The 27272-nt window shown below is 43.8% G+C and overlaps 2 protein-coding genes across 2 annotated transcripts; one reads left to right on the plus strand and one right to left on the minus strand.

The window, feature by feature from the left end:
• The first annotated feature begins 1043 nt into the window (after nt 1–1043).
• crip3 (cysteine-rich protein 3) lies at nt 1044–18947 on the plus strand. The gene is made up of 7 exons (XM_035400164.1): nt 1044–1201; nt 3406–3500; nt 10413–10470; nt 13364–13504; nt 15084–15167; nt 16964–17058; nt 17523–18947. The coding sequence occupies exons 1-7, from the start codon at nt 1159–1161 to the stop codon at nt 17655–17657; spliced, it is 651 nt and encodes a 216-aa protein (XP_035256055.1). The 5' UTR covers nt 1044–1158; the 3' UTR covers nt 17658–18947.
• Nucleotides 18557–26245, minus strand: LOC118217928 (solute carrier family 22 member 7-like). The gene is made up of 10 exons (XM_035400160.1): nt 25554–26245; nt 25019–25122; nt 23898–24052; nt 22892–23060; nt 22692–22815; nt 22473–22582; nt 22090–22304; nt 19985–20093; nt 19687–19893; nt 18557–19289 (listed from the first exon to the last, which is right to left on the minus strand). The coding sequence occupies exons 1-10, from the start codon at nt 25932–25934 to the stop codon at nt 19202–19204; spliced, it is 1662 nt and encodes a 553-aa protein (XP_035256051.1). The 5' UTR covers nt 25935–26245; the 3' UTR covers nt 18557–19201.
• Nucleotides 26246–27272: the final 1027 nt, after the last annotated feature.

Raw genomic sequence — 27272 nt, forward strand, 5'->3', positions numbered from 1 at the left:
TCTGTGATGTCAAACAAAATTCAGGCAGGGACAGTTTTGACTTATTTAAATATTTGTCATATGTTATACAGCCGCAAGTGCAACATATAATTTATAAAATAAGTTTTAAAGAGCTTGGTTGCATACAAAATAGGGAAGAAAATAGAAAGGTCTGTGCCTTGTGTGAGAGCCTCACCTATTTAAAATAATAACCAACCATATGAAATGATTATTATAACACAAACCACACAAGAATAAATAAAGTGGGACTGACCTGGGTTGGAATGGACCAGCTGACAATAAAACACCGCATTGCCCAAATCAAAATTGGCACCATGAGAGGAGGGCCTACAGACACATGAGCGCATTTGGCACACCAATTTACTGTGTGTCAGCGGTTTTAAATGACCTGTGTTCAGTCAAATGGCTTGAAATGTTAATCATGTTCAGTCTTGACATCTCTCCACCTCTCCTGCATAACAATAACAACCATAGAATACATTTTCCAATTATATTCTAAAGCGGAATCCAGCTTCTTCAGCTGAGATTTATCCATTGGAAAAAATGACTTCCTGTCCTTTGAACCAACAATGGACCTATATATAGAGATGACTTTGAGGTTGCAACAGAACGGCCCATTGTATCAGAAATCCGAAGTGACTAAAACAAAGGCTGGATGTGAAAAGGTTTCCTTGAGTCTTCATAAATACACAATCAATATTTATGAAGGGCCACACCTGGGTCATACTCAAGCTAAATAAATGCTAAATTTATAGACATGACATTATACAACATCACATTACTCGTTCACATTACTAATAAATAAATGCGCAAAAATAGAAATATAAGCTCATATTTAACAAAACAATATTAAACAGCTTAACATAATTATTCGCAATCATGGTCACAGGAAATACTTGTAATAACCTACAGTAAAAGAGATAATACACGTTCGCCCTAGATGATCCGCTGGAAGTTTCTGAGCGTCTCGTAACTGATGTGTCCACGAGCCTATGAAAAGCAGCGGCACGTAAGCGCGCCCGTGTGGAATGGCCTGGAGGCGGGACGCTGTGGTCCTTTAAAGTTGAATGGCTTTCGCGGCGCGGAGAGCCCAGCTGTTGAATCCCGTCGTGCTCGCGGACTGTTTAGTGCACAGCAAGCGTAAGGAATTCGTTCAGAATGACTTCCAAGTGCCCCCGATGCGAAAAACCCGTGTATTTTGGTAAGATAATATTGTCTTATAATTGCATGGAAGATAAAATTGTCATCCGTCATCGTATGCGCTGATGATTATAATGAATATTTTATATACGCTGCAAATTTATATGTAATTGCTATTACAATTAATTTAAAACGGAAAAAAATTAAACGCGCTTGAATGATCTTATGCGCTATGGGAAAGTGTGCGTGCGCGCGTGTGTGTTTTGTTTCTGGGTTGTTGTACGTGTCACCAAAACAGAGAATCCCGAAAAGGGTGCCTACCCAGTAAAACGAACCAAAACAAGCAGTTTATGTAACTCCTTGGCGGGCACTGAGGAGGTGGGGGTACCATTAGCGGCTTGTTGTCAGCGCCGGCGACTTTGCTTCTCAGCTTCGCCTTAATTGTGCATGAGGTGGAACGGAAACCTTTCAGGAGCGGTGCCATGTCTCCGGCCGCACCAACCTTCCTCCGGTGCGCGCGCTTTAAACTTTCACCTGTCCTTCGACGGACACTTTGTTTACGGTGGATGCGTCGGAATGTTAGGTGCTTTATGGAATGTTAGTGAACAAGTACTCACGAATTGTCAGCCCTCAGGGAAATGAACTGAGATCATTCAGAGAATCATTCAGAGAACATTTGTGTTTTTTTTTATCGCAGTGAAAACCGAGGTGTAAAAATAAAAACACGTTTCCCGTTTATTTTATCAAATCATACCTAACATAAGTGTTTCCAAGTACAGTGTCACGTTGACCAGAGCTCCCTTGAAAAAGAGATTTTGAAAAAGGGATTATAATGCTCAAAAAAGAAAATGGAGAAAAGAAGGTTTTTTCCCCCCCAAAAAAAGCATAATTAGATTGTCTTTAAATATAAATTAATCAACTTGCTGTTGTGAATGAAGATTATGTAAATACTTGGCGTGCAGCATTTTTTAAGGCTAGATCAAATAAAAGTTTGGGGAAGGGCTTAAAGTCCAGATTGTGTGTTTGGTTGTGCGAATAACGCACAACCAAACACACAACCTTTCTGAAATTTCAGTCATACACTCAAGAGAGGTTTTAAGTGTACTTATTATGAATCATGAAAGTGAAATAATACACTGTTGTAAGTATGTATGTAATGGTATGTAACTTTGTTTTGAAGATTGGGGGGGGGGGTGAGGTGAACATCCTTCAATGGGGGTCTGGGGGCATGCCCCCCCCCCCCAACCCCTGAGTGAAAATAGTTTGCAAATAGTCTATTAAATAACGCTTTACTGAAGTTTAAGGCAAAAAATAATTATGTAATTTAACATGTACACATGTAGTTTAAACATTTCTTTTGACAAATAATGCCAGTAATGTAGCCGTGGACTTGGTGAACAGAGTGAGTCTGACCTGCGGTCCGATGCTGGGGCCTCGCTGTGATAACACTCACGAGCTGGGCATGCTGACAGCTCAGTGCTGAACTGCACCGTCCAATCAGCTTTGAGGGAATCCACTGCAAGATATCTCATAAATATATGCCAATATTTTGTGGCAGCGTCTTTCTAACGCTTGAGATTGTGACACTGGGGTGGCTTTTGGAAACCGAGCATCAGTACCGTCTGCCCTGTCCATTCCCAGCTATTTGGAGGCTTAGCATCAGGTCTCCTCTCAATGCGAGGAGCTGTGTGATAAACGCGTGTAATGTTATCACGGTGCCAGCGTCACCATCGCTTGTGTTCTGGGCACGGCTGTACTTCAGCATGTTGCTGTCTGTACACAGGAGACATTACTTTTTCTGCATAACAGCGTTCTGCCCCAGATATACTCCACAGTCCACACAGCCAATAAACACTCAGACAACAGGACACATCTCACGAACCCCCGTAGAGTTATTATGAACAAATTATGATTTTATAGAACAAAACAGCTTCCCTCTCCTAAAATAAACTCATTGTCTCCTTCAAAACCCCACCCAGTGTAAAACTGCCTGACTGCAAAACACGCATTCTATATTTAAAATAAAAAGCGGCGCGACCAAAACTGTGCTGTGGAGAAGAAGCACTGCAAAATAAAAAAATAAAACCCCCTGAGTTCCACCGTCCCTCTCAGCCCGAGCTGTAAAATCCCAGACCGTGATAGTGAAAACGATGCTGCCCCCCCCCCCCCCATCGCCGAGCCCGCCCCCCCAGATTACTCTTTGCGCCTGGCTTTCCCCTTTATTCCTCTCCTTTATTCCTCTCTTTTCTTCCTCTCCTCTCCCAGCTGAGAAAGTGAGCTCTCTGGGGAAGAACTGGCACCGATTCTGCCTGAAATGCGAACGCTGTAACAAGACCCTGTCACCGGGCGGCCACGCGGAGGTGAGACGGGCCTGCGACACACCAGCCTGGGCGCAGGGACACAGGGGCACAGGGGTCATACACAGCCTGCCCCAGCCTGGGCACAGGGACACAGGGGTCATACACAGCCTGGCCCAGCCTGGGCACAGGGACACAGGGGCACAGGGGTCATACACAGTCTGGCCCAGCCTGGGCACAGGGACACAGGGGCACAGGGGTCATACACAGCCTGCCCTAGCCTGGGCACAGGGACACAGGGGTCATACACAGCCTGGCCCAGCCTGGGCACAGGGACACAGGGACACAGGGGCACAGGGGTCATACACAGCCTGGCCCAGCCTGGGCACAGGGACACAGTCCCTACTGTTAAAGCCGAAACATTCTAAACTGACACATCTCATAATAGTTCATTAGGGGGTGTTAATAGAGAAGTCACTTGAAAGAGTTCGATAGCAGCACACTTGAGATTTAGTCGATATAATGGTCAATATTTCCCCTTTCACAGTGTAAACAATGACCTTAATATGTCAACAGTTAAGATTTATGTCAGCGGGTTCATCATTGCGGTCAAACCTTAATATGTCCACAGGTTCATCTTGGAACCTTTGACCATTTTAGACCCTTCACGTTCACGATACTGACCTGATCTTTTCCTTATAGGAGCTCTATGCTTGTCTGTCTCTGGGAACTAATTGGGTTGCTTGGATTTGCTTCACATCTTACAGCAGAACTACTGGGTTACTGGGTCAGTTGTAGCATGGTTCTCCTACACCACAGAACTGCATTACAACTGGAACCAAACAGCCAATTCCTTATTTCACAGCTCCGGATAGCTGCTCCAGTTGTGCTGTTGTTCTGTGGTCTAGGGTGTTTACACCTGAGGTTTAGACTCCAGCTAAGCACACTGCAATCGACCCACTACTTTGGCCGCCTCTAGAGCATACAGGCACCTTTTGGAACGCAGTCCAAAGTCGTGTGACTCATGGTCCATTGAACCTGTCAGCAAACACATACATGTGGAATTGTGTATGTTAAACACACTCGCCTACAGTACTCATGAACACACGACTGAGATACGTTGTGCGTGTATAAATATTACACATACTAACTGTGCATGCACATGCATGTATACATCTACAGTGCTGAGTGTACACACTGCTGACACACAACAGGCTAGCACAGAATTAAATTACCATCTGGTTTCTTTGCTGGAATATTGCTATTCATTTGGCAGTGGACTGAGGTTGTCTATTATTTACGCCAAAGCAGTTGAATGTCTTAACGGAATTGCTTTCACGCAATGCTACAAAATATTTGGTCGCCGGTTTGCCAGAACTATGCGTGAACACACTCTCACCCCCTCCCACTTTTATAAGTGCGCCGCGGCTCAAAAATAACTCGACACCTCTCCATGGTCGCCGGTCACGTCCACGGCTTCGGCCTCTGCGTGACGTCGGGTTTGATTGTTCCGGCGTCAAAAGAGCCGGAGAGTTTTCTGGCTCGTTGAGCCGCGGCGGTCGCCTCGCGAATCCGGGCGCTCTATTTTTACCTCGCGCGCAGCACTGCTCCGCGGTTTCCCATGGGCTCGTAAACGAGCCGGCGGCGAGATAATTCCGGTTAATTTTTAATGACGAAGGGCTAGGATTTAGTGCGGCTCTCATTAGCGCATCTGTCACGGCGTGTTGGGTGACTCTTCAACTGGGAAAATGGAAAATGAAATATTGAGATATGGTGGCGGAATTTTTTTTAACGGAATCTTGGAGGCATTCCGAACTGTCAGCGCATGAACTCATATTAAATTATTCCATTCTGTCAGTCATTTAATATCATGTCATATACTCTGTACACGCGGCTTCTTCTGCAGAGTTCTCTAGTATTTTTTTTATCGTGGGAAAACATGTTCCTGAATTGCTTAGATCATAAGTCATGAAGGACCTTAAGATTAAAGTTTTGGGGTTGTGTACTGACCCTCAGTGCTGACATGGATGTGAATCTTCACCCTACTCCCTCTGTTTCTCTGAAAGTGACAAGCAGCCTCATAACCATCCATCACTGCAAATACATAGACTTTGGGGCGTACGGAGGGGGTAGGTAATGTAATATCATAATTTAATATTTTATAAACTGTATATTTCCAAATAAGCAAACATGTCCTCGGGTGGCTGGTTTGCTCAGACTGAATTAGTTGACTAATTCTGTGCCCTGTGATATCCTCTCAAGTAACAGACCATAATTAAAAGCTGCAATATAATCATATATTACATAGCAAAATTATAATCATCTCAGCTCATTTTGACAGACGGTTTATATAGAGACTGGGGCTTTGATGTTGTATGTGTTACCATGATCTCTTCCACCCTGTGCACAATATTTCAGATCATTCCCCACTGTCTGTTAACTCAAGTGGAGGAGAACTTTCCAGAAGCTAATGTTTAGTATGTTTTTATTTAATATGTTTTTGTCCTAATACTCTAGCTTAATCTTCTGCCTAGTTTGGCTTTGCAGATGTTAGACCAGGATAGTGTTCATTGTTCTCAGCTAGAAATAGCTGTACAAAATAAGTAATTGTACCTTACTGAACCTGTGATTCAGCAGTTGTCTACGATCATGAAAATGCACTTCTTGTACGTCGCTTTGGATAAAAGCGTCTGCCAAATGAATGTAATGTAATGTAAATGTAATGTAATATTTATATGTACAATACAGAGAGTGGCTCCTGACTGACATGAACAGTTAAACAAGCCAAGTAGAGGCTCTCTGTGAATATCGGTCCTCCCTGCCCTATATCCTTACTACCAATAGCGAAATAAAGAAATTTAGCATTCTGCAAGCTAATTTAGCATTCTGTGAGCTAATTTAGCATTCTGTGAGCTAATTTAGCATTTTGCAAGCTAATTTAGCATTCTGCAAGCTAATTTAGCATTCAGCAAGCTAATTTAGCATTCTGCGAGCTAATTTGACAAAAGGAGCATTTTTTTTCAAGGTGTTTAAAGGGGTGAAGTGGATACTATTGTGATCACTGTGAGGACTGCCCTTTGAAAATGTGTGAGCCTGCAGGGGCTGTGGGAGTAGGGTGGTGTGGACCACACCTGGCGACATAATTAGTATATACAGGACATATAATGAGAGATAGGCTGGAGAGTGGTGTACTCCCCTGGAGGAGGTATGTAAACATGCCAGGGAAGATTGGGCAGCCCTACTCTTATTTCTGCACTATGGGGAGGAGCCTACTGTAGATCACGTCTTCAAACAGCGTCTGGTATCCACGGCGACTACAGACAGTAACACCACTGTGATGTTCTGTGCGTTTCGCATGTTTCATTAGGATAATTAGGGGCTGTGGTCTTTAGTGTAAAAACATCTGATGTGGTGGTATTACGGAGTGACTACCATCGACGGAAAAGCAGGTTTGAGTCCCAGAGAGAGCTGCCGTTGTAGCCTTTGATAGGGTACGCAAATTCTTCCAGAGAATATTCGGCTCTCTATCGCAGTTTTTTTTTTGGAAACCGTGGGTTGTGGGAGGGATTGAAGTGGGTCAGGAGATGACTCATGAAAAAAATAACATACTGTACTGTACTGTGCTGTGCATGCCACTGACATTCACAGCCTGTCAAATTAAATACCGATCCGTTACATATGCACACGCACACACACACGCACACACACGCACACACACACACAAACAGAAGAAATGCAGTGTGCGTTTTAATTGGATGGATCACAGGAAATGAATGACCTCACAAAGTGGGCCATGCGTGGGCTCAGAAAGTTCTGGAACCTGCGGCCTACTGGATAATATAAAAAAAGACTGCAAACCACGGAGAACTGAATGAATAGCAAGCAAACGTTGTGGGCATTTATGGGATATTTCTGGTATGGGGCACTTGGCTCAGAGCACCTTTGATTGTCTCGTTCCCCCCCCCCCCTTTGGAGCCTCTGGGATACGGTGTCCTCTGCTGAGCCTTTGTGCCGGCCTGAACAGTGGAGCCGTTCAGCCGAACCACACCAGCGCCCTTTATCAGCAACGTCCCGGACGCCCACGGCACAAAGCGGGGCCTTGTTCGGGCCTGGGGGGGAGACAGAGGGACGGGTTCGATAATCAGATGTCTGTGAGCGTTAAAAACCTCTGGGGTAAATGTTTGCTTTTGCCACGGCCTTTCGATGATGTGCTGACAGGGCCTGCTCGTCTCATTTTCGCTTGCTTGAGGACTTAACGATGGCTTAATCAGCAGAAAGCCTGAAGTGGGAACAGGGCTGAAAATACCCCGGGACGGGACAGGACAGGAGCGGGACGGGGTGGGAGCGCTTTGCCTGGCTGTCAGGTTAAAACATGGTGCATGGTCATATCTGCAAGGTCATCATGTCAAAAAAAAAAAAATCAAAGTCTATTTATGAAACTATTTTAAGTGATGCAGTCTGTTTATGGCAACACAATTGGGGGGGGGGGGGGGGGGGGGTCCAGATCTTTTTTAATATGTAAAGTATTTTTCATTTTGAGGAAGGGAGTGGCGATTGCATTACAGTGAGGACATTGCCTTTTCTGAGTCTAGGCAGGCACATTACAGACTCTAAATCTATTTGAGCGATGGCTTTTAAAATAATAAACTGAACAGGTTCTGACAGACACGGTCAGAATGTGACCCCAGAATCTGGCAGAGAATAAGAGACTTCTCTTTTATCTGTACATTATTTATGCTTCCATGCTGAAATATGTTGTCACAGAGCAGACAGGAATTTTATATTGGTGTGCTGAATTTTTTTATATTGAATCCTCTCTCTAGTAACCTTGGGATAAAATTGCAATGAGTGTTCACCCCACCTCTTATCACACCGGCTGACTTCGTGCGTCATGACAAGATTAGCACATGACTGAGAGAAGAGGTGACAGTGAGCGCTGTGGCATGAATTCAGCCTGGACCCAAAGCCACAGAGCTACTTTGGGGTTTAGAATGACAATTAATTAATTGTCATAAATGGTAATAATGATGCCAGTGATTAGGTGTCGGTAAATGGCACTGTGCAGAAACGACAGTACAGATGTATGGATTTCTGCCAGTTTAAATGGTTTTATGGCTCCCAGGATGCACTAGCAGCTAAAAGCAGCAGGTCTCTGTGCAGTGATGGATGACACTAGGTTATACGAATCCTCATCCTGCCCACTCTAGTGCCAGCTGTGGCTGGGAACTAGCAGTGAAACCCCGGTGTGCTCATGTATACAGCCTCTGGAAACACAATGCCACTGCACACGCTGCTTTGGAACTTGGTTATTTGAAGTGTTTTTTTGGTGCTTTGAACCACAGACTTGTGAATGCTGCCCATGCCAGCAATTAGAAACCCCGCAGCTTGTCAGAAACTTTTGGGAGTATGTAAAATATCCTTCCTCACACAATAAAACTGTCAGGGCCAATTGAAAACATAACTAAAACTGAAATATTATGTATAAAATGTTTTTAAAAAAACCCCAGAATGTGAGGTTTCCCTTTAAACAGCAGGTATTTGGCTGGTTTGGGCTGTCTGCAGCGTTGGCAGGCGAGATGTGGATTTTCTGTGTTATGTAACAGAGAGACAGTGCAGTTACTGTGGAGGCGTTCACCCACACAGCCTCTGAATGAAAGAGAGAGCAGTGATTCACTGAGGCGAGGGGAGTGGACACCAGCGCCAGGGAGCCTGCGCCCCAGAGCCTGCGCCCCAGAGCCTGCGCCCCAGAGCCTGCGCCCCAGAGCCTGCGCCCCAGAGCCTGCGTCCCAGAGCCTGCGCCCCAGAGCCCTGTTCCCCAGCACGTCCGCTTGCTGCACAGACAATGCAAGAACAATTTCCCTTCGTAGGCGGGAATTTTTAGGGAGTGCACGTGGAAGTGATTGGCTAAAAATAATGAGCGAGGGAGGAGGGAGGTGTCGAGAGGAATTTCGGGTCTGGGCTTTCCCAGGATATGCGTGTCATTTTGGCAAGAAAGCAAACTCCTCAGCCTTCAAATGAAAAAGGAAATGTCAGGCCTGGGTCAGCCATTAAAGTGATGAGTGGTGAAATATTTGACCTGACATCCCTGCTTTCAGGGGTTTAGTGTCTTGCTGGGCTTAAATGTTAAAGCATCGGGGTCTCACAGAGTTAACCAGTGAGGGGACAAGGAGGTTTTCACAACCAGCATGATCAGGCGGAACCACAGTGAGCTGATACCCACTGGCTTCTTACTGAACCGTTTGAAAGAATTTCCTCTCTGCAGAAAAGTCAGTGATTGGTTCATTTCAGAGCATGTGACAGTCCCACCGACTGTTCCTTCTCCGCGTTCAAACCCCCTTTTCATGGAAAATTACTTCCTGCTGGCTGGAGATTATGACATCTCGACTTCCTGCCAAGCCCAAGTTTCAGCTCTTTCTGAGAGATGTAATTATTTTACACTCTTCCAAAGTCAGAAATCTACAGGCACGTCTTATAATCCACAGATAAGGCTCATATCTAATAACTGTACAATTGGACTGAATAACTTGAACTTACTGAGCTTCAGAACTTTGTAATATAATATAATTTGAGCGTATCTTAATTTCTCACTGTAGCAGATCAAGTTTTATTAATGCCTTAATGATGTCACGGAAATTGAATACACTACAATATATACATTAAAAAAAATATATTATCAAGATAAGAAAATATATTATGATGCTTCACGATATGTTGGCTGATATACAATTTTTTTCCACGTTCAGATTTTGAGATTTTTTAAAACGACATTGCTGTGAAATATTTTTATCATGATGTTTTCCAAAAAGTCATCATATTTAGTGTGTTGCATTCTACAATCATAAGGCTCAGTGTCACAGGAGAAGGCTGACTGCTCTGAGTGAATGTTGCAATAATGAAAAATGTAAATAATACACAGAAACACACTTTGTTATACAGACAGAATTCATGCGCCTTTTGTTTTATCGTTCTCTACAGCACGACGGACTGCCGTACTGTCACAAGCCCTGCTACGGAACCCTGTTCGGACCCAAAGGTAAGACCGAATAAAACCTAATGTGACCTGATGTCTCAAATGAAATCCCTTCAGTGCGGGGGTGTCCAGTTTTTATCTCACATGGGCTGGGGTGGGTGCCAGCTTGGTGGCTCAGGACTAAATTGCCTGTTTCAGTAAACCATGGTCTTTGGCCGAGACCTTGGGTAGTTGAACAAGGTGTTTTGGCACAGGGCTAGAACTAAAACCTGCACCCACACTGGCCCTTCTTGGACAGGCCCTTTTCACCCCTGATTCTGTGAGTTGTTCCTAGCTGAGTTTAGTATGACACTAAAAACAGGACCCAGAAAATGCTATAAACGAACTATAAAATGAATGGTAGTCGCTCTTTCCTTTTGGCTCAATGTCACTGACTAACAACTGACCCGTAAAGTAGCTCATCCCACCCCTAGAATCGGCAGGGGTGACATGCGATCATTTGGTCGAATTGCTGCCGGAGAAACGAACGTGCCACAGAGGCGTGGAGTCGTGCGAAGGTCTAGCCCCTGGAGCGTGCCCGTGGGAGAGATCAAAGCGGCGTGGACGTCAGAACCCGTCAGCGAGCCATGTTCAGAGCGCTGTATGCAAGGGCTGCCGTTGAATTTTCCGTATAAATGCATTTCAGATTGTGATCTTAATCCAAGCGCCCATAGCAAGCCAGTCCATTACACCCTGTAATAAAGGCAAGTGTGCTTTCAGGCGTCCTGTAAGAGTGAGATCTAGAGATAAGTGTTTATAGAAACCTATCGGTGTGGAAAAGCACATCGATCCGTGCGCAGCCGAGAGTGATCCTTAGGGAACAGCGTGAGGTTGAATCCCGAGACGAAGCGGGTGCAACCGCACACCAGATGACCTTGGGATCGAGTGAAGGTCGGGCCATCCTGCTCAGGCATGCGTGTCACTCATTAGAGGCCACAGAAACTTCACATCCATTCTGTCCTAATCCCTCCATTTTGAAATGAGACTGCAGTGATCGTTTGCTGGGTCGGAAAGCCCGTGGATTTCAAAGGTCCGTAAAGCTTTAGAACTTCTGACATTGGGTCGAGTGTAAGCACAAAAACCACAGAAGAGAAGAGAGTACATTCTAGTACATCAGAGTGTGCTTTGTTTTAAACAAGCACATTATTCACACACATAGGAAACTGCTAAATGAAGGGAGCTTAAAGCAAAAAAAAAAACCTTCTGAAGTGACACATTCATGTGTGACTGACAAAAGGTGAGTTTCACACTGTAGAAATGGGAGTCTAAACTGAACCCACAGTCTAATTGACTACAATCTGGCTTTTGACTGTGAGCTTGAAGTCATACCTAACATTACAGTGCAGTCATGTGGTGCCGCAGTCAAAACTATTATTTTTGCATTTTGTGTTTTGTCGTGTTTTGCACATTTTTTCGCTTTTCTCTGGCCAGTAATATGCCTTGATACATTTTCCCCTTACCCTATATAACAAAACCGCTATAATTTAGAAACACAGCTGTTGGAATTGATTCAGTTGTGTCCTGTATTTCAAGAAAATAGTTTTGCTGCATATGGTTTCATAATATTTATGAGATTATAGGTCGCTGTGGGGGCTGAAATCGATGCGGTAATGTTCGACGGTCGTGGGAAGTAATAAAAACAGGGCCTTTCCAGTGATAAACATTTGTGTATTCACGTAAACGGTCTCCAATTCCACATACAATATTGGCATCCCTAATTTTCACTGCAAGTTTAAGAACATACGATACGAGTTAACATTTATACTGAAACGGTCCTAATTAAACAGGGCCAATGAATTAAGTGTATTAATAAAATAGCGAGTGTAGCCAGTGGATGTGCTGCCTGAGCTGCCCGATGTTGGCCAGAGTGAACTCTGATAAAACAATGAGGCTTTGATCTGTAGAGCTGCGCAGCTGTGAAATGCTTCCCCCACTCCCACGTGCGGCTTGCCCTCCGGGTCGCCACGGAATCCCTCGCCTTCTACGTGGCGCTGCGTGTGCACTTTAGCACACTTCAGTGCACTTTAGCACACTTTAGCACACTTCAGTGCACTTTAGCACACTTTAGCACACTTCAGTGCACTTTAGCACACTTTAGCACGCTTAAGTGCACTTTAGCACACTTTAGCACACTTCAGTGCACTTTAGCATGCTTTAGCACGATTTAGCGCACTTCAGCACACTTCAGTGCACTTTAGCACACTTTAGCACGCTTCAGTGCACTTTAGCATGCTTTAGCACGATTTAGCGCACTTCAGCACACTTCAGTGCACTTTAGCACACTTTAGCACACTTCAGTGCACTTTAGCATGCTTTAGCACGATTTAGCGCACTTCAGCACACTTCAGTGCACTTTAGCACACTTTAGCACGCTTCAGTGCACTTTAGCACGCTTTAGCACGATTTAGCGCCCTTGAGCACACTTTAGCGCGCTCGAAGGCCGGGGGAAGCACCCACAGAGAAATGCACCCGCCGTGTGAGGGAACTGTATGGCAGGAGTCGCGCAGAATTATTTGCGAGCCTCTTCCTGGTTTTGTGCGCCCTTGTGACCGGTGCGTCTGCTAAGCCGCAGGCTAGGACCGTCTGCCCGATCGCTCCTGACCTCCCCGTGACCTCGCAGCGACTGAAGGGCCAGGAAATGGTCCTTTGGGTTTTGGTTTGTTGCACCAATAATGAACTGGATGGGCTTTTTGTTTTGAACAAATCATAACTGCTGTTTTTGTTGCAAGACCAAGACCGGCCCATCTTGTATTTTTAGAGAACAGTCTCCCAAACCACCCCACTCCTCACCCCAAAGAAGAAATACAGGGCTGGGTACCCCTGTAGCCTATCCTAGCTATGCTCACACAACATGGGTCTGGCTCCCTGGCTTGTGGGGCCTGCTGAGGAGAACTCTCTCTCTCCCCCCCGCCCCCAGGTGTCAATATCGGAGGGGTGGGCTCCTACATCTACGACACCCCGCCCCCCACCCCGGTCAACAAATCCTTGGACAGCCCCTCAGACGGGTGCCCCACCACCCCCTGGACCCCCGCCCAGACCACCCGACAGCAGCCGAAGGGTAAAGAAACGGAGGGGGGAGGGGGGAGGGGGTGTGGGGAGGGGGAGCTTTAGGATTGGGTGGGGCTACTTTACTCCATGACGTTTGTGCTCTTTATAGCTAAGAGTTGTTTTTCTTGAAACTCATTTTCAGTGGAGTTCTTTCATTATGTTCCTGTCTTCAAATATTCACCTTCACCAAGCATATTAACACAGTCTTTAGTATGTTGAACTGTTGTGCCTGGTGGTTAGTGCTGTAAACTGCATCATATCTATCTTTGTTAATATTATAATGCATATTAATATTAGTACTTTTTCCTCCTTAGAATATCTGTATGCTAGGCAGATTTGTGTCAAATAAGTATTTTAAATACTTCAGCCCTTTAGATACTAGCAAAATTCCTGCAAGTTTTTGACCATTTTAACTATTCTGACCAACATTCAAACAAAATTCTTATTTCCTATGATAATATGCTTACGGCTGGTGATGTGCAGGAGAGCGTTACGTTTTTACCTAAAAGGTTTTTAAGGAGAGTTTTAATGATTCAAAATTTGAAGCAGGTCTGACGCTGAAACATGTAGGAAAGGTGGAGAAGGTGAGGTCATCAGACAAACTCCGAGCTGGAAAAATTTCAGATGTTTTTTTTTTTACATAAAGACTCTCCCTCCATGAGCTCTGAAAGTTGCGGTCAGGTTTTAAAATAGAAAAGTGATTCCATCGCGAGGGAGTCACCGCTGAGCTCCATAATGAGGCTGTCTGTTCGGGGAGGAATTTTAATTGGCCGACTGTAATCGCACTTCCTGAAGTGCTTGTGTTAATAGGCTTTTTCCGGCCAGTCAGAACAGCCAAACAAAACTTGCCCTCAATCGATTGGGACACGTTTCTTTGACAGGGCAGACATGGTGTTTGTTTAAGGGGGGGTGGGGTGTGTGACTGAACACTGCCACTGGAATGCTGCTTTTCAAAGCAGAGATTAAAATTGTGTTAAGGTTTATCTTTTGCTTTACATCTTTCTGCATTTACATCTTGCATTCATCACAGTTTTGAATATCTCAAATATTTGGTCAAAGTACAGGCGTACATGTTTCTTGTTGTTCTTCCTGGTCTCTGATAATGATCGGATAGCAAGGATTTTTAAACATGAGCATATTTTTTTGTTGGACTGTCTTCAGCAGAGATAAAATAGATATTCTGAGAATACGCATAACAAAATATCCAGTTTGTTGTAATTTAATCACGGGGCTTTCCCTATATTATACACAGTATACTCAGAGAAAAGGCTTTCCCAATATTGTGTACAGTACACTCAGAGAAACTGTTTTTTTCCGGTGAACTAATAAGATATGAAGCAATATTTCTCATACATAGAATTGTTCTCTTCAGCTAAAAATAACTGCATTAGCTGCAAATCTGTGAAAACTTTGGCACTGAAGCTCAGTTTAATATCAGCACGAACGGGACAGAGACTGTAGGGAGTGGAGCGCCTTGGTGTCAATGGACCTGAGTCTCTTGGCATCAGAACAAAACATTCTGTATTTTATATGGCTTTCAGTAAAATCATGCTAATTTTTGACGTGTCGCACGAAATGTTTTCACACAGTCTTTCCAGCGGCCCCCACCTACGTAAAGACGTTCGCCGGGGAGACGTCACTGTGCCCAGGGTGTGGAAAGGTGGTGTATTTCGGTAAGCTCCCTCACACTGAACAGAAGTGAGGAAGTATATCAGTAACAGAGTCCTTAGGTCATGTGTTACCTGCACAGCTATAGCCTGACTCCTGCAGGGACAGGGCATCGATAGGTCAAAGGTCAGCCTACCTTGTGGGGACCCAGTGTTAATGAAGCCAGCGGTGCTTTAATCAGGGAGCAGGGGGTGTCCCACCCTGTTGCCGGGGAGCCGCAGGGTCTGCTGGTTTTTGGGGTGCTCTCAGCACAAAGTGGTTCACTGAAGTCACTGATTGGCTGAAGGAACCCACACAGCTTGTTCTCAAGGCCTTAATTGGCTGCTGATTGAAAGGAAACCATGGAAACCTGCAGCCACTGAGGCACCGTTTCAGTTTGAGAGGGAGCTGCAGGGTCTGCTGGTTTTTATTTGCACCTCAAATACAGCAACCGCTTCAGACCCAACGAACCAGGTGAGGCGAGTTAAACAAATGACCGCTTTAATTAATCAATTAACTGCAAAACCCAGCACAACCTGGACCTGGGCTGTCCACTTCTACTTTAGACCAGGGGTGTCAAACTGAATCCCAAGAAGGCTGCAGTGTCTGTGGGTTTTTGTGGTTTCCTTTCTAATCAGCTGCCAATTTAGGCTGTGAGAACAAGGTGTGTGGTTTCCCAAGCCAATCAACGACTTAAATGAATTACTTAAACACCCCAAAAATCAGCAGACCCTGCGGCTCTCCAGGACCAGGGTTGTCCAGCCGTGCTTTAGACAGACAAGCTCCTTCCGTTCCCTCTGTGCATAGCTATGGCTACAGTTCTGGCCCTATAGGGCAGCTACTGCAGGACCAGCGCCACAACATGTCCGCTGGTTATTCCCCTTCCAGCACAGACACGTCACATCAGGCTGAATATGTCTAAATCAGTCAATGCTTTAAATAACCAAAGAAAAACGAACTCCAGCCCATGTGAGGCTAAAAATACATTCAGATGAGCAAACACCCCTGGCAAACCTAACAGCTTCGTAAAATGTTTGTCCAAGTCTGGCTAGCTATAAAAAGATTTTTGAAAAATGTACTTAAAAAGCCCATCACACCAGAACGTAAATAATCCAGCATTGATCAGTTTCACCTGGGCACTGTCACTGCAATCAATTCCTGAATTACCACCTGCCTGTAAACAAATTAGGTGATTATTAGTGAATGGCTGTAATTGGTGGAAGAAAGCTGGTATGAATATGCAAATACTTGTGACACCAGGTGTGGTTAATGCAGCATCCCCAAATAACAGCTGCAAAGGCACTGCTGTACTGACAACTGCATATAAATCATGTGACTACCTTTGAAGTCTTCACAGTATTCACAGGCACATATTTGATTCTTAATAAATACACCGTGTAGTTCAGCGATGGGCTGTTAAGGTTCTGGTGGGCCGGTGTGTGTGGTTACTGCAGCTAAATGAGCTAACTGGCTGTGTACACCGACACACCTTGTAGCTTAGAGCACAGTAAAGCATTTCATACAGGGACACAAGAGCAGTCTCTGGCCATCATTTTGTGCTTATTAAGAAATGCAGTGAAACTGTCAGATGGCATATGTGTCAGTGCTTATTTCCATAACTAAGACCAGAAGTTGGAATGGAAACCAGGAATGGATCACAAACCCAAATAATTTCTTTCTCTATTGGACACCACCCAAAAATATCAGCTACTTAGTTTTCAGTCCCGTCATCAGGTTAGTGCTTCTGGAACAGAAGGAAAAAACGGGTTTGGTGATTGACACCAGGTGACAATTGAGTCATGTTCTCTGGCTTATACTGTAGCTGAGAAGGTGATGTCATTGGGGAGGAACTGGCATCGACCCTGCCTGCGTTGTGACAGATGTAAGAAAACACTGACCCCTGGTGGACATGCTGAGGTATGCGTCAAGTTCACACCGCATTAAAGTTTGCACCAATGTTGCTTTGTTAAAGCACAGGGTATTAGATAGTTATGGAATGTGGCAACAGTAGTTAAATGTGTTTTGAAGCAGATTGTTCAGAATTAGTTTGTTTTTCATTTTTGAACAGTGATGATAAAAGTTCCTTTAAAGTTATGGGGGATCTACTTCCCTCTAGTGGACAAAACATTAACAAACTGAACTTCCCTCAATTAATTACTGTACTGAATTAATTTCTCTCTCATGCTTAGGTTAAATATTATAAAATGCTTCCTTAAAGTATGATTTCATATTTTCCTTTGATACAAATGACATATCCTTACAAATCTAAAATATTGTAATGTGAAAATAATCATCTCGGTTGATGACTGATTGTATGTTTGACAAAGTGAGTTGTTTTGCTGAAATAGTCCCGCATTAATTCAACTCACTTTTTGTTATAGCATGACGGAAGGCCTTACTGCCATGTACCTTGCTACGGATACCTGTTTGGGCCAAAAGGAGTGAACATTGGAGAGGTCGGCTGCTACGTCTATGATAAAGAGAGCGAGCAAAATGAAATCACAAGCCAGTCCTAATTGGCCACCTCCAAGAACTGTGTCGCCGTATTTGATTGGCCATTTTATGCACAAATTAGTTTACCTGTATTGTGATTGGCTGATACCTGTTTCCTGAGAAATAAGGTGAGTGATTGACATGTGCAGGTCGTGCACATGACCTTAACAACATTATTGTATATTTATTTTTGGCGTAATGTATTTTTTATATACTTATAAAACTGGTAGATTCTTGTAACAGACTTATTTAAATGTGACCAACTTTGAACAATTTAGCACTTAGGAATGACATGGATATCGAGATGTGCATTTAATGTGGCTTTCATATCACTGTTTTAGAATGCATCTATCCAAAGGTGGAGATTTAACAATACATATCATAAAAAGGAAATATTATAAATCAATGAAGAATCCTGGCTGTATTCAAATGATTGTCTCAGAATATAGGTGTTATTAAAGAATTCAGTTGTGAGACAAATAAAAATGCAGATTTTCCACCTCTCAAACCTGGTTTCCATTACCACTGTACTATGAAGATCAGAAAATTCTGATACCTGCACTAAGACTTATTTAGAAAATACCACAACTACTTTTTCACCTTTAAAATTGATTACTTTTTGTTATTCAAGTCTATTTCCATGTGTTCCTGGTGCCTGTGCAAGTATAATCTTTCATATATATATTTATGCATAACTTTAATGGATAAACCTGTCACTTTGTATTGAACATGCCACTGACTTCAAAAGTATAAGAATAAAATATAGTTCATAGTTGTCTGTGGTCAGTACTACAGAGTCAGTTTTTCAGCATTGTTCATGTGAAGTGTTTGAATGTGTTTTGAACGTTTGAACATGCATACCATTTCACGTGTGTTTAAGTATATATTGCTCACTGTATAGCAAAAGAGGCAGACAGGTTAGTGAGGACTTTATCTGTAACACACTTTATTATTTTCATCGGTATCAGTGCATGGTTTTAAATATCACTGGAAAGCACCATATTATGTATCCTTGCCAAATATGAATAGCTCAAAGTCAGACTGAAATGTGTACTTAAATATGTTTTCATAAACACAGTAAGAAATTGTATTGGTAGGGAACAGTAACACATGCTGTATTCTACAGACCTTGTATATTTGCTTATGTTCAAACTGCGCCGTATTGCATCTTTCTGTATTATGAATATCTTGGATTGTATTGTTTGTTTGGAGTTTTAGCAATGTACAAAAGACAATTCATTCAACCTGCTGTAGTTTTCCCCCCATAACGTATATTGACAAAACTGCGTAATAAACAACTTGTTGAATATAAACACAGTCTTGCACGCAACATTTGCTTTTTGGATTGTTGCAAACAATATTAAGCAACGATCAACACCGAATTAAAAGCAAAAATCAAGCACAAAAATCAAGCAGTGTGACCAGTGTGTTACAGTGTAAATCTTTGAAGGAATAACATCATTAATATATTATTAATATGGTCACAACTGCATTTTGATTACCTGAATTCAGATCTACACAGTACTGCATATATGCTTAGCAAAACCATTTTTGAGTCAAAAGTATTTTATGTTCCCTTTTCAATCTTATCATTCATTAGGGGTTCCATGGGAATGTCGGGTTGTTCCTGGATCGGCAGGCTAACAAGCTTGTTTCTGGAAGGAAAGATGTGCATAATTAGCCAACGGAATACAGCAAAATCATTTTTATAAACTACCGCATTGATCTTTGGTTTTATTTTTAAATGACTTCCGTACCTTGCAGCAAGCATTTGGATTCATATTGAGGGCTGTTGCAATGGCAACTGAAGTTATGTACCTACATTTTCTACATTTCTCTTCAAATGAACCTACGTTGCTGTAGATATTATACACAAACAGTTATCCCACTGGGGATTTGAACCTATGACCTCCTGGTTTAAAGTTCTCATCCCACCATTAATTTGCTGCTCAAAGTCTAATGGTAATTATGATATTTATACTTCATTACAAAATCAGAGAGCATAATATTGCCAGATACAGGATGTCAAATGTGTTCTTGGTTTTACTGAACCTGGTTTGTTCCACATCTTCTATGGTCTCTGGCAGTCTCTGGCCCTTAGTTTCAGGAAGTAGTCTCGCCAGCAGCCCAGCGGTAACGGCCGCCGCACACATAATAATCTGGGGGAGGGGCCGCCACACAGCATCCAATAGGATCACCAGTGGAGCAACGGCCACGCCTACCCGGGCCATAAACGAATTGTAACCCAAACTGTTCTGTCTGCAAAGGAAGAGAGCACAGGCCTTACTGTGTAGTCCATCAACCCCAACCTGTGCTAAAGCAGGTATTCTGCTAGTGAGGAACATCTCACCTGACCACGGTGGGGTAGAGCTCGGACGTGAACAGGAAGATGGTGGTGAAGGAGGCTGAGGAACAGCCTTTGCCAATGATGGCAATGACGGAGCGCCACAGTGCCATGTCTGAGGGGGGAACCAGACACAACAGGGAGGCAGGTCCTCTATGCTGCATTACCTCTCACCAACAAACACAAACACATCCTCTACGCTGCATTACCTCTCACCAACAAACACAAACACATCCTCTACACTGCATTACCTCTCACCAACAAACACAAGCACATCCTCTACACTGCATTACCTCTCACCAAAAAACACAAACACATCCTCTACGCTGCATTACCTCTCACCAACAAACACAAACACATCCTCTACGCTGCATTACCTCTCACCAACAAACACAAACACATCCTCTACACTGCATTACCTCTCACCAACAAACACAAGCACATCCTCTACACTGCATTACCTCTCATCAACAAACACAAACACATCCTCTACACTGCATTACCTCTCACCAACAAACACAAGCACATCCTCTACACTGCATTACCTCTCACCAACAAACACAAGCACATCCTCTACGCTCATTACCTCTCACCAACAAACACAAACACATCCTCTACACTGCATTACCTCTCACCAACAAACACAAGCACATCCTCTACACTGCATTACCTCTCACCAACAAACACAAACACATCCTCTACACTGCATTACCTCTCACCAACAAACACAAGCACATCCTCTACACTGCATTACCTCTCACCAACAAACACAAGCACATCCTCTACGCTCATTACCTCTCACCAACAAACACAAACACATCCTCTACACTGCATTACCTCTCACTAACAAACACAAACACATCCTCTACACTGCATTACCACTCACCAACAAACACAAACACATCCTCCACGCTGCATTACCACTCACCAACAAACACATCCTCTACGCTGCATTCCTCTACACTGCATTACCTCTCACCAACAAACACAAACACATCCTCTACGCTGCATTACCTCTCACCAACAAACACAAACACACCCTCTATGCTGCATTACCTCTCACCAACAAACACAAACACATCCTCTACACTGCATTACCACTCACCAACAAACACAAACACATCCTCTACGCTGCATTACCTCTCACCAACAAACAAAAACACATCCTCTACGCTGCATTATAGCTCACCAACAAACACATCCTCTACGCTGCATTACCTCTCACCAACAAACACAAACACATCCTCTACACTGCATTACCTCTCACCAACAAACACAAGCACATCCTCTATGCTGCATTATAGCTCACCAACAAACACAAACACATCCTCTACGCTGCATTACCTCTCACCAACAAACACAAACACAAAGGAAGGATTACTCCACTGCCCCAGTCAGAGCATGTTAGGCAATGCCAAACACAGGCACTTCAGCTCAGGTCCTGTACAGCCACTGGGTTTGTTGCTTTTTGTTTCCACTTTAAAATCAACATCCAATTCCGACACAAGAAACCAGAGGTTAGGTCGGTTAACTGTGTTTCAAACAGCTTAAAATAGAGAATGCTGTTACTGGAGCTCTAAACTATTTCTAGATTTTTTTGTCAACTTATTAGTTTAATGCATTTTGTTTCTATCGCACATCTATTTTAGCTACATTTATTTATAAGCTCAGCTGAATACTGTTATTGCGTTTTTATTTTAAATATTTATGCCACGATCTAACCCAGATGTGAACCAGAAATTGAGAGAACAACATATCCTTTCAGTCATTCATTGATTTCAACCAATCATTATATGTTGCAGAAGAGCGATAAAGCTTTTGAAGAGTTGAGCAACAACAGAAGCCTGCTCATGCCCTTTTGGTCTCCAGGTCAGAGGTGTGAAATCGGTTCAGAACGTGCTCTCCAGTGCTTTGCTTCAATCACCTGGATTTGCTAATTAGCACAATTCCTCAGCCAGGAGGTTAGAACTGCTCAGTGAAATCAGCCGGTTGAGTTCATGGGTGGAAGAAACACACGGCAGGACTTTTTAACGTTCAGCTCCCTGGACTTTCCACCGCGGTCCAGGACTAGGGTAGGGCATCGCTAACACAGACAGGAGGAGAGTGTTTACCTCTGGGGACGAACGTGTTTATCGCCAGACAGACCCCCGCACCGAGCAGAGCCCCCACCTCCACGCTCCTCCGGCCGATTTTATCCAGTAAGTAATACACTGTCAGTTTGGAGGGGACCTCTATGGTGGCATATGCAAACTGGGTTAAATAGATGTTCATCCCAAACCCTGTGATGTTGAAGCTGATGCCATAATATGTGAAGGCAATTCCATACCTAATGGGGAAAAAAACATGTTACATATAGTAGCATAGTTTAGTAACATATACCCATCATTATTTCCCCCCAAAAGTCCAATATTTACAATATATTGCAGCATAATCCCCTTGAACACAGGGCAGTCATTTAAAAGCTTGTGTCTTAAGGATAGTGAGACTTCAGTACCATATAATTCCAGTTAGCAGAGCCATCCTCCTCATCTTGGGGGTTCTCACCAGATCCAAATAGGTGTAGGTCTTCTGTCCTTTTTCCAACACAACTATATTGGACAGTGTCTGTGGAGACAAACAGGTGTGTGTGTGCAGAAAATTCCCTTAGGACATGCTCAACACGTTTCTGGAATCAAACTTGATCACTTTGATTCCAAACACACACCGTACTAACCTCTGGTTTGATTTTCTCAGAAAAGCTCTCTCTCCTGTTCATCTTGGCGCACTTCTGCAGGTAAGAGTGAGCCCGGTCCACCTGTCCATTTGCAATCAGCCACCTTGCAGACTCTGGGATCCACCTACAGGGAAATGTCAGGGCAAAATTATTTCCAAGTACTTTAAAGGTACCATAGAAATAATGGCATTGAAAGTTACCTCCATGACAGTATGGCGAAAGCCAGAGGGGAGGTGATCGTGACAACCAGCCACCGCCAGTCATTCACCAGGTAGGCCATCCAGGACAGCATCAGGTTGCCGAAGGTCCAGGCAAAACTGTCAATGAGGCCGACCAGCCTCCTGTGCTCAATGTCAACCCACTCCAAACCTGAACAAGCAGAACGCTGAATGTTTAGACACAATAGCAGTAAGTTCGTATTACGCATGATGTGTAGTGCTTCTCCTGTTACTCAAAGCAGGGAGTGCGCCATTCTTGTAGTAAAGATACTTCTTCATGTTTTAGGTGGAAAAAACAACAGCTGAATCATTGAACCTTTTTGTTAATTTATCTCTTTTAATTAATGTTTATCATGGTTTGAAGGTTTGAATCTTTTCTCATTTTACCCACTGTCTAATATTTTTAATAGTGCATTGTTAAAAAGTTTAAATAAAAAAAACCCTTTCCCCTAGCCTTTCCCTGGGAAGAGAGGATCAGGTGAAAGAGAGTGGGGAAGACAGGATAAGGTGAAAGAGAGTAGGGAAGAGAAGATCAGGTGAAAGAGAATTAGAAGAGAGGATTTGGTGAAAGAGAGTGGGGAAGACAGGTTTGAGCTGAAAGAGAGTGAGGAAGACAGGATGAGCTGAAAGAGAGTGGAGAAGACAGGAAGAGGTGAAAGAGAGTGGGGAAGACAGGATGAATTGAAAGTGAGTGGGGAAGACAGGATGAATTGAAAGAGAGTGGGGAAGACAGGATTACTGTAGGTGAAAGAAAGTGGGGAAGACAGGATGAGTTTAAAGAGAGTGAGGAAGACAGGATGAGGTAAAAGAGAGTGGAGAAGACAGGAAGAGGTGAAAGAGAGTGGGGAAGACAGGATGAATTGAAAGAGAGTGGGGAAGACAGGATGAATTGAAAGAGAGTGGGGAAGACAGGATGAATTGAAAGAGAGTGGGGAAGACAGGATGAGGTGAAAGAGAGTGGGGAAGACAGGATGAGTTGGTCACTCACTGAGGACGGTGGAAATAATGCTGATCCCAGTGATCCCGAATCCAGTGAGAAACCTCATGATGGCGAACATGAGGAAGGAGGAGGAGAAGGCGCTGGCCAGCCCAAACACCATCCCGGCCACGTAGGACACCAGCAGCATCGACTTCCTGCCATACCTGCAAACACCAGCCCAGAGGCCATTTTAGAGATGGCAACCCATATGACCTGTTAATTTCCCAGTCTTTGTAATGCACATATATGTGCCTTGCATGGAGTATAGCATTTAAATAGGAAAGTGCTGACAGGTGAAATAAAATGGAAAATGGAGGAAAATTAATGTTATCATTAGAAACACAGGCACACACACACGCAAGCGCGCACACACACAAGCCCAGACACAGACACTGGTGCACATGCACACACACACACACGCACGCACACGCACACACACACACACACAAGCACGCACACAGATACAAGCCCAGACACAGACACTGGTGCACATGCACACACACACACACGCACGCACGCGCACACACACACACAAGCACGCACACAGATACAAGCCCAGACACAGACACTGGTGCACATGCACACGCACACACACACACACACAAGCCCAGACACGGACACTGGTGCACATGCACACACACACACACACACACACACACACACACACACACACGCACACACACACACACACACACACACACACACACACACACACACACACACACACACACACACACACACACACACACACACACACAAGCACAGACACAGACACTGGTGCACATGCACACGCACACACACACACACGCACACACACACACACACACAAGCCCAGACACAGACACTGGTGCACATGCACATGCACACACACACACACACACAAGCACTGACACAGACAGACAAAGACACTGGCATGCACACACATTCACACACATATTCTATAATCAAACCATAAAGAGTTTTATGCGTGACGGATTCCCCACCTGGGATCTCCAAGTCACAAGCCCACTTCTGAAAACAAACTATTGATTCAAAACGATAACGACAGATGCACTTCGGACCGCAAATAACCCGGACCAAAGACAATGGAGTAGGATTTACTTTCTCATGTTTGTGTTCTGAAAGGTTACCTGTCACTCAGGCTGCCAAACACCAATGCACCCATCATCACTCCCACAAAGAAAATGGTGGCAGTTGCTTTATTAAGGCTTATGTAGTCACAAACCAGGTCCCACTGCAGGAAGGGGGGGTGGGGGGTTGGGGGGGGGGGGGGGGGGGGGGGGGGGGGGAGAGGGAGAGAGAGGAGGGTGTGAGAGGGGAGAGAGATCACATTCTGATATTTAGTATTTAAGTTACATTGAAAATATAGATAAAATAAGCTAAAATAAGCAGGTGTTTTGAAGGCGTTAACAATAAATTAACCTACAGCGCACAAACGGCATAGGCCTCCTCCACTTAGAACAACTACATACTTGCTATTTGAATCCCAGATGGTTTTAAATGGAATTTCCATATGGGAAAACTGAAAAAAGTTCTTAATACAGCAATATTTTTAAACACATATCTGACAAATCCATAAATATTTCAGGTAGGCCTATACAACTGTTACTAGCCTATGGATCTAGGAGACCAGTCACCCACAAAAGTTCCCTGAAAGAGGATTACCTCCGTCGCTAAAGTTGTTGAAAAAGTGGTGTTGTCATACACCCATCCGTACAGACATGGGACTGCAGGTATCTCAGTAGCGTTGGAAGAGTTGTGCAGCAGGTGGAACTGAGGCTCTCTGAACATCCTACAGGAGCTCAGAGTCCCGTCTTCCTGCGTTGGAATGCTGACGGTCAGCCGCTGATCCAGGGTCAGATTCGCGAAGGCGTCCCCGTCGTCCAGACCGCGGATGTGGCAGCGGTGATCCGGCACGGCCGCCATGAAGTTATTAACTAAGAAGTGACACGGTAGCGTAAACCGTGCCAGGAAGGTGATGCTCATGATCATAATCTGAAACCTGCCAAAGCCATCGGTTTCAGCCAGCACATGTTCAAACTTCATTTTCGTCAAAGTTTATTTGATCGGAGAAGCAGGACGGCAAACAATAGTCAGACAAACAACTATAGTAGTCCAAGCTCGGGTTTCTGTTCAGTTTAAGCACTTCATGGCCCATGTAGAGTAAAAACTGATTACTGCAGATGACGATAGTTTGTAGAATCAATTCCCCTCTCTGGTTGTCCGTTGGCCTTTCTTAAAAAACAGGTACACTGATGTTCTCACACTTAAAGGTCGGTCCGAATGGACTATACAACACGCCAAATTGTTTTCTGGGATGAGATACAAGTGGCTTATTTTTAACCAACCTCTCCTTCTGTGGTAATGCATTTGTTTGTCTAAGCCGTATATTAACACACTGGACAGTTTAGCTGAAAAGTGCGAATTCATGCCACTTCTGAGCGACGTTTTAAAGGTTGCCTTATGTAGCCAACAGTTGACTTTCCCAGCTATCCTCTAAAATGTAGCCAACTGCTGGCAACCTCTCAGATTATACACTGTATAATCCATTTATTTAACTCAATGGAGATGACACAACACTAGACATTTTACTGGGTAAGGGGCTGCCTTGCATTGCTTCAGTATGTATCCAATGGTATAAATGGATGCAATGCTGTGTAAAATTTTGTGTGAATTGCTCTGGATAAGAGCGTCTGCTAAATGGCTGTAATGTAAAGACGAAGTGTGAATTCACATTATGGATTTCACACACAACCACTTGCACTCTGTTTATAATACACATTGCACACTCATCTATTCCTGCAAAATCACAAATTTTCAATGTTGCATTACATACTCATAGTTGAACGGACCACTGGACGTTGTCAGTTTGAATTTGCTGGTTACCCATGTCTGGGGTTTGAGTTGGGGTCTTATGAAACACTTACACATGGTGACAAACTACAGCAGCGTGAAAATCATCGGGGCAAGGAAATTAACTTTGAAAATGAGATAACTAAAGAAGACATTTAGGTCTGCCCCAAAACTCAAAATAGCCAAATATTCACGGCCATGTGAAGCCATTAAAACTTTTTTGGGGTTTTTTGAAATTTATAAAAGTTTATATCTCACAATTTTGAATTCTTACATAAAAAATTCAAACATCACAAAGATAAATTTTCATAAAAATGGAACTGCCTTTACGTTTCTGATTTATGAATGGCTTATTGTTAACCAAAACCTTTGCTGCCACTTAAACTAGGCTGTTCATTCACAAGGTTTGCAGTACATTGACGATTAGGTTTATGCAGGGAGTATGTTAGAGGTGTCATAACAACAGTAAATCAGGAATTGGCCTGCGTTGAACTATAAAAGATTGCTTTAATGAAGTTATCTGCACATAGG

Source organism: Anguilla anguilla, chromosome 18 (genome assembly GCF_013347855.1).
Source record: "Anguilla anguilla isolate fAngAng1 chromosome 18, fAngAng1.pri, whole genome shotgun sequence".
NCBI lineage: Eukaryota > Metazoa > Chordata > Actinopteri > Anguilliformes > Anguillidae > Anguilla > Anguilla anguilla.

What these genes read in the sequence shown, in the direction of transcription:
- crip3 (XM_035400164.1), top strand. Translation starts at nt 1,159, where the DNA reads ATGACTTCCAAGTGCCCCCGATGCGAAAAACCCGTGTATTTTG. An exon ending in AACCCTGTTCGGACCCAAAG is followed by an intron (nt 10,471 to 13,363) that starts GTAAGACCGAAT and finishes CCCCGCCCCCAG; the next exon opens with GTGTCAATATCGGAGGGGTG. An exon ending in CACCCGACAGCAGCCGAAGG is followed by an intron (nt 13,505 to 15,083) that starts GTAAAGAAACGG and finishes GTTTTCACACAG; the next exon opens with TCTTTCCAGCGGCCCCCACC.
- LOC118217928 (XM_035400160.1), bottom strand. Translation starts at nt 25,934, where the DNA reads ATGAAGTTTGAACATGTGCTGGCTGAAACCGATGGCTTTGGCAGGTTT. An exon ending in CATTATTTCCACCGTCCTCA is followed by an intron (nt 23,061 to 23,897) that starts GTGAGTGACCAA and finishes CTGCTTGTTCAG; the next exon opens with GTTTGGAGTGGGTTGACATT. An exon ending in CTGAGAAAATCAAACCAGAG is followed by an intron (nt 22,583 to 22,691) that starts GTTAGTACGGTG and finishes TTGTCTCCACAG; the next exon opens with ACACTGTCCAATATAGTTGT.